Source organism: Odocoileus virginianus, chromosome 27 (assembly GCF_023699985.2).
Source record: "Odocoileus virginianus isolate 20LAN1187 ecotype Illinois chromosome 27, Ovbor_1.2, whole genome shotgun sequence".
Taxonomy (NCBI): Eukaryota; Metazoa; Chordata; class Mammalia; order Artiodactyla; family Cervidae; genus Odocoileus; species Odocoileus virginianus.
Genome location: NC_069700.1, coordinates 24345695 through 24361899, shown reverse-complemented (window position 1 = coordinate 24361899; position 16205 = coordinate 24345695). Strand labels below are relative to the sequence as shown.

The following is a 16205-nucleotide window of genomic DNA, read 5'->3' as shown; positions in this document are numbered from 1 at the left end:
TTGCTGACATTCAAAACAGCTGTACAGATGTTCAACTGTGTTGTTGTTAAAATCTTGGCAGTCAAACCAGCAGCTTGAAGGATAGCAGCTTTCATGGTCCTGCTTTTGAAGTGTTCTGAGTGGGACTTCTCTGGTGGGCCAGTGATTAAGAATCCACCTGCCAGTGCAGGGGGCTTGGGTTCGATCCCTAGTCTGGGAAGATCCCACATGCTGAGGGCAACTAAGCTCCTGTGCCACAAGTACTGAGTCTGTGCTCCAGGGCTGCAACTACTAAAGCCGAGTACCCTAGAGCCCGTGTTCCACAACAAGAGAAGCCGCTACAATGAGACGCCTGCACATCATGACTAGAGAGCAGGCCCCACTTACTGCAGCTAGAGAAAGCCTGGGTGCAGCAATGAAGACCCAGCATGGCCAGAAAGAATAAATAAATAAAATTAAACTAAAAATAAAGTATCCTGAAATGACCGGGGGAAATGGGTCACAGGCTTGATTTCAGCAGACCTGATTTATTTCACACACTCTACAACATGTGCACATATCACACACAAGGCTCTCTTGGGAGCGGTGGTGGTGGTTTAATCACTAAGTCATGTCTGACTCTTGTGACCCCATGGACTGTAGCCCGCCAGGCTCCTCTGTCCATGGGATTCTCCAGGCAAGAATACCGAAGTGGGTTGTCATTTCCTTCTCCAGGGGATCTTCCCAACCCGGGAATTGAACCCGGGTCTCCTGCATTGCAGGCAGATTCTTGGAGAGAGTCATGGGATGGGAGTGCATATGCTCGGAATTCCTGTATGTGGACCAGACTTTCAAGGAAATCACATTCCACACTCCCTTATTATTGCTTCTTTTATCAGCCCATCTTGGTAGTTGGATACCCCCTGCTTCTCAGTAGTAGAAACCAATAGCTATTTTTAAGGCTCTGAGAAACTGAGTGACTAGACAGTGATTACAAAGAAACCCCAAAGACACTGCTGTTGAAAGTGCTGTAATCTAACTTTAAGGCCACACATGGGACAGCCAGTAATTCTCTTGCAGGAAGTAATTATTCATCACGTCAGCCTCATATCAATCTGAAGACCCAGTAGGATGATCAGCTTTTCCTGAATTGCCTGGGGATTTCTTGGTTTTGGCATCCCAAGTTCCCAGGAATCCCCTAAGTCTGAGGGCACCAAGACAGTGGGTCACCCTCATACTCAGGATTCTTAAATTTCAGGGTATGCAACAATCAATTAAAAAAAAGTGAAGTGAAAGTGAAAGTCAAGCCAGTCATGTCTGACTCTTCAAAACGCCATGGACTGTAGCCCTCTTGGCTCCTCTGTCCAAGGGATTCTCCAGGCAAGAAACCTGGAGTAGGTAGCCGTTCCCTTCTCCAGGGGATCTTCCTGACCCACGGATGAAACTCTAGTCTCCGGCATTGCAGGCAGACTCTTTACTATCTGAGTCACCATGAAAACCCATATGTGTTATTAAAACTTGAGATTTCTGGGGTGAGAGATACTAATGCCAAATCTAAGAAATACTGGTAAGAACTTATTATAAATTTATCATCCCTGGCATTTGGCTACCAATGATTCTTGAACTCATCTGCACATCAGAATCACCCGGGGAGATTTTTTTTTAAAAATACTGATGCTTGATTTGATCCAAATCAGTTAAATTAGAATTTCTGGGGTGTGCAGTCAGCCCCCTCTCACACTGGGAGAACCACCAGTACAGACAGCAGATACAAGGACTATTATTTACTTTCAGATCTTTGGTGCTTAAAAGCTCAGCTGCCACCTGGTTGTGGCCCACCCACTTTCCACCATTTCCCCTCTAGCTATAATATAGGAAAACTACTTTGGAGTACAAGATGGCACCATCAGCTGAAACTGAGGACAGTATCACTTCTAGGTATAAAAACACAGCTTTTGGATAACTGTGTAAGAAATACGTACAGGAATGTTAACTGTGGCTTGGATTGTAATGGCAAGAAACTGGAAACCATCTAAATGGCCATCAGCAGGAGAGTGGATGAATACCTAGTGGTAATGGGCTTGCCCGATTGAAAAATCCACCATAGTGAAAATGAGAGTATCCAAGCTACAGGTACCAGCATCAGAACAAAATGACCATAGATTTTTTCTAAAGTTAAAGGCTAATGTTACTGGCTTCCCTGGGGGTCTTAGAGGTGTCACTTTGCCGATAGATTGTTTTGTAGCCAAGGATTCCTGGGCACACCGTGGCAGCAGTTAAACAAGGTTGCACAGTCTAGAAGCCTTGTGCCAGCTTGTAGAGCTCATTTTGCCTGTTTTGCAATCTTAAAATATCTGCACTGCAATCCAGAAGCTGGGACTGACATTTCAGTGCCAGTTCCTGAATTGCTTTTGAACAGGTACAAAGTCTGATGCTGCGTTTTCATTCATCATCCCTCTGGCTGTCTACATACAGAGATAAATTCATTAGGAAGGCAGATGTTGGACTTCCCTGGTGGCTCAGTGGTAAAGAATCCGTCTGCCAATGCAGGAGATACATGGGTTCGATCCCTGATCCTGGAAGATCCCACATGCTGAGGAGCAACTAAGCCCGTGTGTCCACAGCTATTGAGCGTGTGCTCCAGGGTCCGGGAGCCGCAACTACTGAGCCCACGTGCTGAACTTCTGAAACCCTTGCACCCTAGAGCCTGTGTTCTGCAACAGGAGAAGCCGCTGAAATGAGAAGCCCTCCCACTGCAACTAGAGAGTAGCCTTGCTTCACCGCAAGTACAAAAGAGCCCGCAGAGCAACCAAGAACCAGCACAGCCAAAAGTAAACATGTAAATCCACATTAAAAAAATTATGAGAAAAAAAAGAAATGCAGATGTCACAAGGAAGCCAGGATTTTAGGATGGTTCATCTTGTTCGGCTTTTCTAAGCAGCTGCCAAATGTTTATTTCCAGAAAGGGCCACAGAGCTTACCTGGTCCTAGTTTGGCCACAGCATAGAGGAGGTCATAGTTAAGGACGGGTGTGGCATCACTGATGGGCTGCCAGCCGACGGGCGGAGAGGCAGGGGGTGAGATGAGGAACTGTTTGGCAGGCTGTGGTGGAGCTAAATGCAGTTTGTCTCCGTCTGTCTCTGGAGTCTGAACCTTTCAAACACAGGAGAAATGAAGGCGCATTATTCATTTTGGCCTCGGATATGCCGTGCTGTTCCACTGGGATGCAGAGCCTGGCCTTTAGCCTGTGACAAATGAACCAATGAACCAGGCTGCAATAATAATGACTACTGACCACTCTCACTTGATTCTTAAAACAGTGGATCTCAGCCTTTAGCTGCATAAGAATGACCTGGGAAGCTGACTAAGACAGAGTGCTGACTCCCACTCCTGGAGTTTCTGAGTCAGTTGATGGGGTCAGGGTCAGAGAATCTGCATTGCTAACGAATTCCCAGGTGATGCTGATGCTGCTGGTCCTCAGACCTTTCCTTTTCTTCCCTTCTTTCTCTCCCCTCTGTGTCCCTCCCCTCCTTCCCATCCTTCCTTCATATCCTTTTCCCTTCCTTCCATCTATCTCTCTCCCTTCCTCTCTCTTTCTCTTTTAATTGAGGTGATATTCACATAACTTGAAATTAAGCCATTTTAAACTGAACAATTTCGGTGTCATTTAGTCTATGACCAGTGCTGTGCAATCACCACTCCTATCAAGATTCAAAGTACTTTTATTACTCCAGAGGAAATCCTGGACCCATTAAACAGTTACTACCATTTCTGTCTCCAGTAGTTGTGATGAGCCCATTCTTATTACAAGTATTAGCTGGTCTTTACTGGGCATTTATTTACAAAATGCTAAGCACTTTAACACACAATAAGTCATTTAATCCTCGTGACAGTGTAAGGAGTATGTCATCATCTCCATTTTGCAGATGGGGAAACTGAGGCCCAGTGAGGTTATATAACTTGCCTAGATTAGAACCAAGGCTGTCGTGGGCCCTCAGAGCCTGTTTTCTAAACCACTATGTTGTCCCTGCCTGGGAACCATGATATAAATTTATTTTTTAGTGAACTAATTACAGACTACCAAGCCATCTGAAAGTAGCAAGGGATTCATTTACATTTTGAAAAGGTAAAAAGACAATGTAGGGCAGATGGATTAACTCTGGAAAAGAATGATCTTACCTGGGCAAAGTAGAGTTTTAACTTTTTCCCTCTGAATTGGGTTTCATGAAGCTCTATCCTGGCTCGGGCTGCAGACTTGGGATTGCTGAAGTTTATTCGGACACGTCTGAAACTCTTAAACAGTTGGAACGTCACACAGTCATCGTAAGTCCGGAACAGACCCTCAAATTTCTCCTGATAAAAACAAACACAGAGGAAAATCCATTGGTCACATATCTTGTCCGATGCCAGATCTGAGCAAGTAAATGAGCAACAAATGAGCAAGTAAATAAATAGGCTCTTCCTAACACAAAATTCAAACAGGACACTGTAACATATTTTTTCCATCTGTTGATCTGTTACCAGGTGCTAAACATGCCTGTGGATTCTGTCATAGGGTTCATAATCTGGGTTCAGGGATTCATAGGAAAGAAGTGAATGGGGTTGGAAATGCATGAAAAACTGACAATTATGTTGAGTGTTTCACCACAGATGTGTTTGTTTCCGGGACGGGTATCAGAACGGTCAAAGGTTCTCAAAGGAGTCCATTATCTCCAAAATATTAGACCTACTGAGTGAATCATGTGGTCAACATTGTTAGTGATCGTCAAGTTTGAGGACACTATTCTTGCCTAAAAATATAAGAGTTCACACAACCCCAAACACTTCTACTAGTCAGGCAGTGCCGTGTGATTAGTTCCAGCCAATGAAATGGGTACAGAAGGCAGGAAAGCCCTTCAGAAAATTTTCAGCCTCTTTCCCTAAAGATGCCATGTGCTCTAGACGGTAGGAGAGTCAGAATAGGATTTTCCTCAGCCTGGGTCCTGAGTGGCTCTGTGGAGCAGAAATACCTTCTTCCCAAATCCCACCCCACATAGCTGACTTCGCCTCAACAAAGGAAAAGAACTCTCTACTGTATTAAAACTGAGATTTGAAAAAAATACAACAATAAAACTGAGATTTGTGAATTAGTTTATTCGTGCAGCACCACCAAACCTACCACAAAGCAATAATTTAAATTTTTTGGTTTGATACAAACTTCAATTCAACTGAACAAATATCTATTCAATGCTTACTTTATACAAAGGATAGTCTCTGAGTCTTAGGAGGATACAGAAGTGAGAATCATTTTGTTCCAACTCTCAATGATCTAATAATCTAAGGTGACAGGCAGGCAGACACAAATAAGAGAACACCCATAAGACTGGTAAAAGACATAAAAGGAAAACTAAACAAAATATATGAATACCATCTATCTGGTTCCTCTTAGCTTCAAAAAAAAGATTATTGTGAGAAACAAAAACAGTGCATGTTAAGATACTCTGTGTTCTTAATGGAGAAATAGCCACTAAGGAAATAACTTCTATTTAAAAAAATGGCTGATTCTTTCATTTCTACAATAAAAGATATTTTGTCACAAGGGTGAGTTCAAGTAGGAATGAAGATGCATGAAAGATTAATACGGCAAGATTCACTGCACTAGGATTTGTAAGGGACCTAAGAGATAATTAACTCAGCCTTTCCCTTCTCAACTCCATCATTTTACAAATCAGGACCCTGAGGTGTGAAGAGATGAGGGCCTGCCCACGGACACCCAGGCACTTGCTGGCAGAGCCAGAACCAGAATACAGAGATGTTTTCAATTACATCAGTAATTACCTTGCCAGATGGAGAGGAAGAGGTTGTTGCCTTAATAAAAGCAAGAGATGGAGAGCAATAAGCTGCCCCGGGCTCTTGTGTGACCACATCTAAGAGAATCGACAAGGTGATGTGGGGTGAGAGAACCATTGCCCTCTAAGGCCGTGTGGGAAGAGCGACTTGGATGTCCGGCGGCGAGATCTTCCTGCCTCTTGCACACCCAAGTGAACTGGTCTCAGACCCTCAAGACCAAGGCTTGTGATCCTTCCAAAGGCTGCTGCCCATTTCTGAGATTCTCCATTGCGTCCCCGGCCACTTGTGCATTTGTGCTAAGTCGCTTCAGTTGTGTCTCACTCTTTGTGACCCTGTGGACTGTAGCCTACCGAGCTCCTCTATCCATGGGATTTCCCAGGCAAGAATTCTGGAGTGGGTTGCCATGCTCTCCTCCTGGGGATCTCCCCAACCTAGGGATTGAACCTGTGTCTCCTGCGACTCCTGCATTGCAGGTGGATTCTTTATCACTGAGTCGCGGGGGAAGCCCATGGCCCACCACAGTTCCTCCCATTTTGACTCATGTCTACACACTTGTTTTCTTTTTTTGTATGCATGTATTAGCTTTTTATGTTTGTTTGTTTAGATATAAGGATGTTTATTGAAATGTGGCCATGGCAATATTTTTTTAAAGAATTTGGATGTCATGAATGGGAAAACTTTATTTCAAAGCATTTTGTCACAGTCTTTAAATTGAATAAAAGAGTTTTTACATTCTACCATGCTTTACACTTTTCAAAAGTTTCACTCACATGATTTCATGTAACTCCATTATACCCCTTTTCAAAATACCTTTATTTTTTTCTCCAGTCTCACGACATTTGTGGAGATATTTGAGGGGTTCTTGCTTTCCTTTCCAGGCTCTGTTCTTACTCCTCTTTCTCTAGCAAGAACAAAACAGAAATCTTTCCTTGTTTGTTCCTTAGGTAGTTTTTATTCTCCACTCTCAAGCCTTGGGATGAGCCAACTCCCAGGCCAGGGGCCTCAGTCACGAGTCCCAGGGGGTTTTCTTTCGATTTATTTATTTATAAAGTTTTAAAAATTTTATTGACCTATTTATTGGCTGTGCTGTATCTTCACTGATGTGCAAGTTCTCCTCTAGTTGCAGCGAGCAGGGGCTATGCTATAATAGCGGTGCTCAGGCTTCTTATTGTGGTGGCTTCTCCTGGTGAGCACGGGCTTGGCTCAGTCAGTTTCCGCTTCCAGGCTCTAGAGCACATGATCAATAGTTGTGGTGTACGGGCTTAGTTGCTCAGCAGGGTGTGGGATGTTCCTGGACCAGGCATCGAACCAGTGTCTCCTGCATTGGCAGGTGGATTCTTCACCACTGAACCAGCAGGGAAGCTCCCCCAGGGTTTTTTTTAAGGCATTCCCCACCCCCCCCACCCCCAACTACTGTGTTTTGCTGAACAAGGGTCCTGGTGAATAAAAATGTTTTCTGGTTCCTCGCAAAAGGAAATAGTCTCACCAGGTGAAATCCAAGATGGCGGTTTGATTAATTTGAGGCTTTTCAGAAATGGAAGGAATTAAATTGAAAACTCTTATCTCTATCCTTTAGGACAAAATCTGTAGGTCTTCTTTGTGGTTCTGTGTTTTTCCACTCCAGTCTAGGAGTTTCCTTCCTATCCTGCCCCTACGCTCACCCCAACACCAGGACCTCATAGGTGTCAAGACCAGCCTTGGAGGGAGAGGTGTTTTTTCCTTGGAGTCTAATTCTTTGCTTTTTGTTTTATACATCTTCTTTATGCTTCACACCTCAGCTGTTTGGCCTCAAAAGCCTGTAGGAGGAAGGAATGGAGGAGGCCAGGCTTCAGGCTTAGGGCAGGGGTGACATGAGTATCAGATGTCAGTGATGACGATAATTGTTTTCTCCACTACTTCTCCAAAGAAGGCCCCAGGCAGCAAGCTGGAGATGGGAGGTGACAGAAGGCTCTCTGATATGTTTTGTTTTGGGCTTAGACCAAAACAGCAAAGGGAGTCTTCCACCAGAACTGGGGTGTGTCCCAGAGCTCAGAGACCAGGGTTTTCACTGACCCATCTGGAGCCCATTTCTACAATGATAATAGTAATAAGCAACTAACATGTACTTGGCTTGTCCACTCTGCACAGGCCTTTTGAGAACTTGTAGTGTTGAGGGTGACAATTGGCCAAGCATTGGGAATTGCTGGTCATCTCTATTTTTTTCCACTAGTGACATGACAAGCATTTCATTTGCTAAGGCAGCAGGATGCCAGACCAAACTGGCGAGAGGCAGATCCAACTCAGTGAAGGTGCCAGGTGTATCCTCAGGCAAAGCCGTGACTTGATCAGAGCAAGTCCTGGGGGTCCTCCACTTGCTTTTACAGCAAATCTTCTATGGCTTTGATGCCCAGGTTCCCACCAGGGACACGGGAATATTTTTGTGTCCTCTGGCTGCAGTTTCTTCCAGCCTGGTACCCCACAAACCCAATAAATTCATTTCCTCTACAGTTAATCTCTTTTTAGCCACTGGTTTGCATAAAACTCTACAGCAGTGATCACAAACTCTAGTCTCTGGACTTCTTCACACAAATAAATAAGTGATAGAGGATCCTAAAGAACTGTGGTTTTATTTTTCAGTTTATTTTATTGAAGTATACTTGATTTACAATGTTGTGTTAATTTTTGCTGGTCAGCAAAGTGATTCAGTTATATACATATATACACACATACTTCTTCATATTCTTTTTCATTATGGTTTATTCAGGATATTGAATACAGTTCCCTGTGCTTTACAATAGGACCCTGTTTTTTATCCATCCTATGTATAACACTTTCTTGTTTATGCTCAAATCTTTCAGTCATGTCTGACTCTTTGAGACCCTATGGACTATGGCAGCCTACTCGGCTCCTCTGCATGGAACTTTTCAGGAAAGAATCCTGGGGTGGGTTGCCGTTGTCTCCTCCAAAGGATCCTCCCAACCCAGAGATTGAACCTGCATCTCCTGAGGCTTTTGCATTGCAGGTGGATTCTTTACCCGTTGAGCCACTGGGGAAGCCCATATAATAGTTTGCAACCTGCTAATCCTAAACTCTCAGTCCACCCCTCCCGGGTTCAGCTTAGAGCATCTTAAAACATTTTCTCAAGTCACCCAATGTATTTTCATACACCACAGAATGACTTTAAATGGACATCCCATTTTGTTATTCAGATTATTGAAAAGGCATGTGCTCACAAACAAAGATTGATAAAGATTAACAACATTTATGGCTTCATCAAGGACATTCTGAAGTAAAATTGGTATTTTTATTTATTGAACTCTTTTTCCTTTTTTAAATAAAAACTTTGAGTGTGTAGTTGTGAAGACTACCAATACTAATAGTATAGTTCAATGCCACTGCATTGATTCAAACCAAAGTACCAGCAGTTTTATTCACATTTGCTTTCGCACCATAGGTGTTAAGTGTCAACGAGGCTGAAGAAGCAAATAATGTCTTATTATTATTATTGGAATATCAATAGTTTTGACCTCATGGGATATGGTCTTGGGAACTCCCAGGAGTCCATAGACCACCTTTGAGAGCTGCTCTACAATAGGACCTCAGAAAAGGTAAGACAAGGGGTCTGGTGAGACTACATGATAGAGATCAAAGAATGGTCTGCCTCCATTTGAGTGATGCCCAGGGGATACGGGCTGTCAAGAGTAATCTAGAATTGGGTACGGGGAGGATGTTGAGGACTTATTTTAGAACACAAATTGTACTCTCAGGAAAATTAACAAGGAGCTCTAGAGAAGAAAGTGAGAGAGGCTAGGAGACGGAGTTTGTAGGAAAAGAAGGACCAGGGATGAAGAGTGGCGCTGGATGAGACATGAACACAGGGGAAGATGCTGTGTCAATGGGGAGTATTCTGAGTAATGCACACTTTTAGTAGGGTAGACGAGATAACCAGCAAGGAAGGGTGCGATAGCTGGTAAGACCATGCAGGGCTGGGGTGCTTGGTGTCCAAAGAATAGTCCGGTACTTTTACCCTCATCAATATTTATCAGCTTCATTCTTTATATAGCAAGAACTACAAGGTGCATATAAAGACATTCCAGGCAGTATGCCTGAAAGCTGTGAAAGGGACTGCTTACAGAGAATGTAGACCCAAGGCAAACTCAGGTCTTATTTGAAATCAAATAATTCTATGGTTTCAAATATGAACAGTTTGGAATTTAAATTTTTCTACTTTAAATGTAATTGCTTTTCTTGAGTGGTCTGGACAGTGCTGAGACAGGTGTAGATAAATTGATACCACTGGAACCATTTATTGCTTTGCCCAGAGAATTTCAGCGCAATTTTTTAACCTTCTTATTTCATCTCTGTTGTAATCACTCCCTTATTTATTAAGTGTGCCCTACATTATAAGAGATTCTAACATGGCTTATAAAGACACGGAAGAAAGAAATAAAATGAAACGGAAATTGGATAGAGAAAAAGAAAAAAATAAGAGTAAAAAGATAAAACCAAAAAGGAGGACCCTTCAGAAAAAGTGAAAAGCTTCTCATCTAATCTTGATTATCTGCCATGGGTGGGCCAACATTTTGCCTCTGATTTTTCTTAACGTTGACATGATACAGTCATCCTCATCAGTTATGCAATTCTCAGGGCCAATAAGGCAAAGTTGAGGCTGGCCCAAAAACCAGGCAAAAAGATCTGCTCTGGTGATACAGAGAATATCTACATAATATCTGCTGCCCTTAGATATTATAGAACACAGATCAAGTAGCAGGTGGTTGGTTAATAGTTTCCAATCAAAATGGAAGCAACAATTATTTTTTAAATCAATAGCCTTTAAGAGTCCCCAAGACTTAGGAAGTGATCAATAGATTCTACTTAATTGGTTGACACAAAATCCTAAGGTATTTTGTAAACTATTAGAATGCTGAAATATTATTTTCAGTTTAATTCTAAACCAGACAGCCTGTAGATAAACAATCTAATATATCATCTGATCTATCTAATATATCATGTGATCTAATATGTCATCTCATTAAATCCTCACTAAGGCCCCCTTTGAGGGAGAGTTGGAATTACTATTATCCTGAGTAACACATGAAAGCCAAAGAAGTGAATGACCTTCACAGAATCACCTAGCTAGTTAGCAAAACCAGAGCTAGTCAGATTACGTTGTTTATACTACAGCTATATCATGGATGATGTGCAAACAAGTGAGGAGTCTGAAAAACCAGAAGGAGAAAACCAGCTTTCCTTGTCCATCCAGAAGAACAGTCCTGACCTTGAAAACATGGCTGCCAGAGAAATGCAATGGTGCCTCTATCTGCATTCCAAACGATGCTTTTTATACCTTTATGTAATTTTTCAATTTTCTCACTTATGATCCCTTTGGGTATAAATTATCTTAATAAGAAATTCAGCGTCCCTCAAAGCCACAAGGCTCTCATCTGTCAGGTAATACCTCCCAGAAACTGCCAAAGACTGAAATAATTCATTTAGGTTTATCACCTCTCAATGGACGCCCCGGATGAGCCCTGTACAAATCCCATGTTTAAGGATCATACTGGGTTTTATAGGCTGCTCAGGAGGGCCTCCTGTCAAAAGGACTGTTACTGTAAATCTTCTGTAATGCAGACTCCTTATGTGAGAGGCATAACCAGGCCTGCGTGGAGGGATTGTTTTTCATCTGTATTTTAACCTGTCAGGATTCCTTAGGCCAGGCAGACTTGTGTTAAATCATGCTTTGTTCCCTTTGTGGTCCTGATATTACCAAAATAAAAAAAAATCACTGCAAAAGGAGGCTCTCAACCCTTCCTTGCTGATAAAAGAAGTGGACAGACCTCATGTCTCATAGAGGCTCAAAAATAGATAGTTCACAAAGCCTTGATCCCTTTCCAATGGAGTCCTTGTGAGAAACAGAGATCTAAAACTCAGATCCAAACTCCAAAAGAGCTGCTCTGTGCTAAAACCTCATAGATTCATCACCTCTTTTGGCAGGATGCTTTCTGTGGCCTGTGTTGGTTCTGTTGTTTCATTCCCAACAGCGACCCTCAAGTTCACAGAGACTGGATAACACTGCCATGTGAGCATTCATGTTTACTCCTCTTTTGTTTTTAATTTTAAATGGGAAAGCAAGGAGATCAAGCCAGTCAGTCCTAAAAGAAATCAACCCTGAATATTCACTGGAAGGACTGATGCTGAAGCTGAAGTTCCAATACTTTGGCCACCTGATAGGAACAGCCGACTCATTGGAAAAAGGACCCTGATGCTGGGAAAGATTGAAGGCAGGAGGAGAAGAGGGTGACAGAGGATGAGATTGTTGGATGGCATCACAGACTCAATGGACATGAGTTTGAGCAAACTCCAGGAGATGGAGAAGGACAGGGAAGCCTGGCATGCTGCAGTCCATGGGGTTGCAAAGAGTTGGACACCACTGAAAAACTGAACAACAACTTTTTAAAAAAATTTTGAGGCCATGCCACATGACACTTGGGACCTCAGTTCCCTGACCAGGGATCAAACCCACATCCCTTGCACTGGAGGCCCAGAGTCTTAACTACTGGACCACCAGAGAAGTCCCCATTTGTATTCCTCTTTGTTAAGAAAGTCTTTGTGTCTCTGCTTCCAAGCTGCCATCTATGCATTTAGAACCAGAAAAACAAAGCTCCCCAAACGCCCCCAAAACTAAGAAACTGTACAAGGTGCTAGAAACTGGAATGACCTTGGAACAGGGGTGAGTCTAAGTATTGTGCAGCCTGAGGTTTATACAACTTGGGAAGCCCTCTTGAAGCAAAATAATGCAAAATTAGGCACCAAACTTGTAATTTGTTTTTTGGGATGAGAGCAAAAAAAATTCAGAGGCAATAACTTTTGCAAAATTTACAATCTATAGATAACCATGGGAACAGGTTGCAGGGCCCTACCAGGGACCTGGTAGAGACCCATGCAAATGAGGGCCCTAAAGCTGCAACTTCAGTCATTTCCCAGGAAGCAGGACCAAGAGAACGGTAAGTCTCCTGGGCCATCACCAAGTAGTCAGGAGTCTAGGTTTGCAGAACAGCTAAAACAAGTATAATGCTTATGTAACTCTAGGCTGATGACGCTCACTTCCCTAAATGTTTGAATCACCAGGATGAGAGCCAAGAAAATCGAATCCTCAAAGTTTCAGCCCATGTCTCATATTAGAGATGACTGCTTTCCGGCTGCATTGAATTCACTTTGTATATACCCAAGATGGAGACCCGAGGAGAAGGAACAAGGAAAGGGGTTGCCTAGACCCTGCCCTGCAGCTGCTCGGTAAAGGGTGGCAAGTGGGCTTTCCTGATGGTTCAGATGGTAAAGAATCTGCCTGCAACGCAGGAGACCAGGGTTTGATCCCTGTTTCTGGATGACCCCCTGGAGAAGGGAACGGTTACCTACAAGGGAATGGCTGCCCACTTTAGTATTCTTGCCTGGAGAATTCCAAGGACAGAGGAGCTTGGCAGGCTATAGTCAATGGGATTGCAAAGAGTTGGACACGACTGAGTGACTAGCACACACACAAGTGCTAGATGGGGGGCCAAGAGAGGAGGCTACAGCTGGCATTGTCTGCGTGCCCAGGGCCCTTGAGAAGTGACTGCCCCACACCGGCTGGGTGAGTAAGACCCTCCCAGCACCTGATTGCAGGGCTTGTTCTAGTGGGTCTCACTGTCCCACCAGTGAGACCAGGGGGTTATGCAGTCTGGCTGTGCAAGCAAGATACCATTTGTGGATGTCTGCTTGCTTCCTTTCAGCCCCAGGACATGGGTAAGCCCTCCAGGAGGTCTCTGAACCCTAGCTGTAGTAGTAGGGACTAGCAGGGAGGACCACCCTCACCTGTACTAGGGATGGAGAGGGAGTGGACCAGGCAAAGTAGACCTCTGAGAGTCTGGTTAGGAGCACAGATCTCTGTTACAGGCCCCAAAGTTGTTCATCTCTACTCAGGTATAAAGGAAGGAAGCATGTAACAGTCCTTTGACAGATGCTACATTTCATTTTACAGTATCAGTGGCTGCCTTGGTTCAGGGCATCTGCTGAGAGCTAACGACTGCTACATCCTTCTCTGGGCCAGTAACTCCTCTGATCTGTAATCCGCAAGAATGCACATGGCTGTCCTCAGCTCTGATTAAATACAGGATTTAATTGCGCATGTGTCATTGATAAACTGCACCACCCCCTTTATATCTTACCCAATCATGTAGGGCTTCCCTGGTGGCGCAGACAGTAAAGAATCTGCCTGCAATGCAGGAGATCGGGTTCAATCCCTGGGTCGGAAAGATGCCCTGGAGAAGGGAATGGCAACCCACTCTAAAATTCTTGCCTGGAGACTCCCATGGACAGAGGAGCCTGGCAGGCTACAGTCCATAACGTCACAAAAAGTCGGACACGACTGAGCGACTAACACAACACCAATCATGTAGGAGGACAGAAATTGCATTTTAATTAACTTACATATTGACTTATCTGTTAGAAACTGACAAAGAGAGGCAATATAAAGCCATGTTACTAGAATAGACTCTAGACCAACTCATCCTCCCTAGTTCAAATCCCAGGTCTAGGATTTGTGCAACCTTAAGCAATTTATTTACCCAACACTTCAATTTTCTTATCTGCAAAATAGGATAACAGCAGAATCTACCATATAGGGCTGCTTTACACATGAAGTACATTAATATATTTAAATCACTGAGCATGATAAATTTATTCAAGTTTTTATGAAGATAAACAATGCTTTGTTTATATGTTTATATTTGGCCCCTGGCTCTAGCTGTATAAATATCTGTATATCTAAATCCAAGTATATAAATATATCTATGCCTTTATCTATCTATGTTTATACCTATACTTGTACCTGTGACTAATCCTTAAAAGATTAAGAGCAATTACAGGAATGCCCAGAGTGATATCTCATATAAAATTAAGTCTAATTATACTAACATGATTTTATTGATGCTATTATCTACTTAAAATGTAAAGCCCCAATTAACCATCAAGATTTCTTTCTTGGCTGCTGAGCTTTAAAGGTTTCCTTAAAAAAAAAAAAAGCATGCTAAATTAAATAATTCTAAGGAGGAAATCAACTGGGTAATTGCTTTCAATCTTTCCCTTTGGGGATCCTGCACCATCCGCAGGGGCTGGGGCTCAAAGAGGGAGCAATAAATCGCAGAGATGCCAGCCCCTACTGGAAATGTCTGAAGCTCAGATGAATATGAGATTCGTTAAGCCATTCCCATCTGTCTCTTTTCACCTGTCCCAATGTGATTCAACTTCCTTTTAAACAAACCCATCTCCAGACCCTAATTCCTATATTCAACTCTTTCCTGGACAGTTCCTTTGGGATATTCAATAGATGCCTTAAAGGTCATGACTCTAAAGCCACATTCTTTGCAGAGGAGAGGGGACCTAGAAATCTGCTTCTCCTTTCTCTTAACAAATAGACCACACCCACTCAGTTGCTCAAGCCAGGAAGCTGACTGTCATCCTGGTCTTCCCCTCTCCCTCATCCCGCTAGTCAGCCTGTGTTCTCACAACCTTCCAGCATCTACTCTGCATCCTCATCAATTCGCTGGCTCACCACAGCTCTCCTGATGGTTGCTAGTTTCAGGCTGGTCACCCTTGAATAGGTTTCCCTGATGGCTCAGTGGGTAAAGAATCTGCCTGCAATGCAAGAGACACCAAAGATGCAGGTTCGATCCCTGGGATGAGAAGATCCCCTGGAGAAGGAAATGGCAACCCACTCTAGCATTCTTGTCTGAAAAATCCCATGGAGAGAGGAGGCTGGTGGGTTACAGTCCCAAGTGTCACAAAGAGTCAGACACGACTGGGCGGCTAAGCATGCTCACACACACTCCCTGGAATCAATCTTGAAAGTCTACTGCAAGACAGATCTTTCTGAAAGAAAAAATTCTGATGATACAGCTCTTCCATGAAATCCTTCAGTGGCTTCATATAGCTTCTAGAACACAGCATGGCTTAGCATGAAAAGCTCTTTATACAATGGCTATCACCCACACATCTCACATTCTACCCTTTCCCTAATCTGTCCCCTCTACTCCAGCCAAACTCCACTTACAGGTTCCCAAAGGCAGGCTTTTCTGAATCTCCAAGTTGTTTCTTACTTGCTCTCTCTTCCTGTGACACTGTTCTCCATCAGATAACTTCTCTCTTTTTTGCCTTTATTATTTTTCCAGTTGTATAGAGATATAGTTGACATATCATGTAAGTTTAAGGTGGGGCTTCCCTGTGGCTCTGCAGTAAAGAATCAGTCTGCAATGCAGGACATGGGTTCAGAGCCTGGAGAGCTATTGTCCATAGGGTTGCAAAGAATCAGAAACAACTGAAGTGATTTAGCGTGCATGCATGCATAAGTTTAAGGTGTACAATATATGATTTGATAGATGTATAGATTGGAAATGATTGCCTCA

The 16205-nt window shown here is 43.2% G+C and overlaps 1 protein-coding gene across 2 annotated transcripts in view; it reads right to left on the bottom strand.

Annotated features, from left to right (window-relative positions):
* The window catches only part of RCAN2 (regulator of calcineurin 2), a 273404-nt gene that overhangs the window by 19043 nt on the left and 238156 nt on the right, over window positions 1-16205 (bottom strand). For both annotated transcript variants that reach the window (XM_070456346.1, XM_070456347.1), the window contains 2 exons: window positions 4138-4311; window positions 2940-3111 (listed from right to left, as the gene is read on the bottom strand). In XM_070456346.1, coding sequence (XP_070312447.1) covers window positions 2940-3111; window positions 4138-4311 — 346 coding nt within the window. The remainder of the gene's footprint in view (window positions 1-2939; window positions 3112-4137; window positions 4312-16205) is intronic.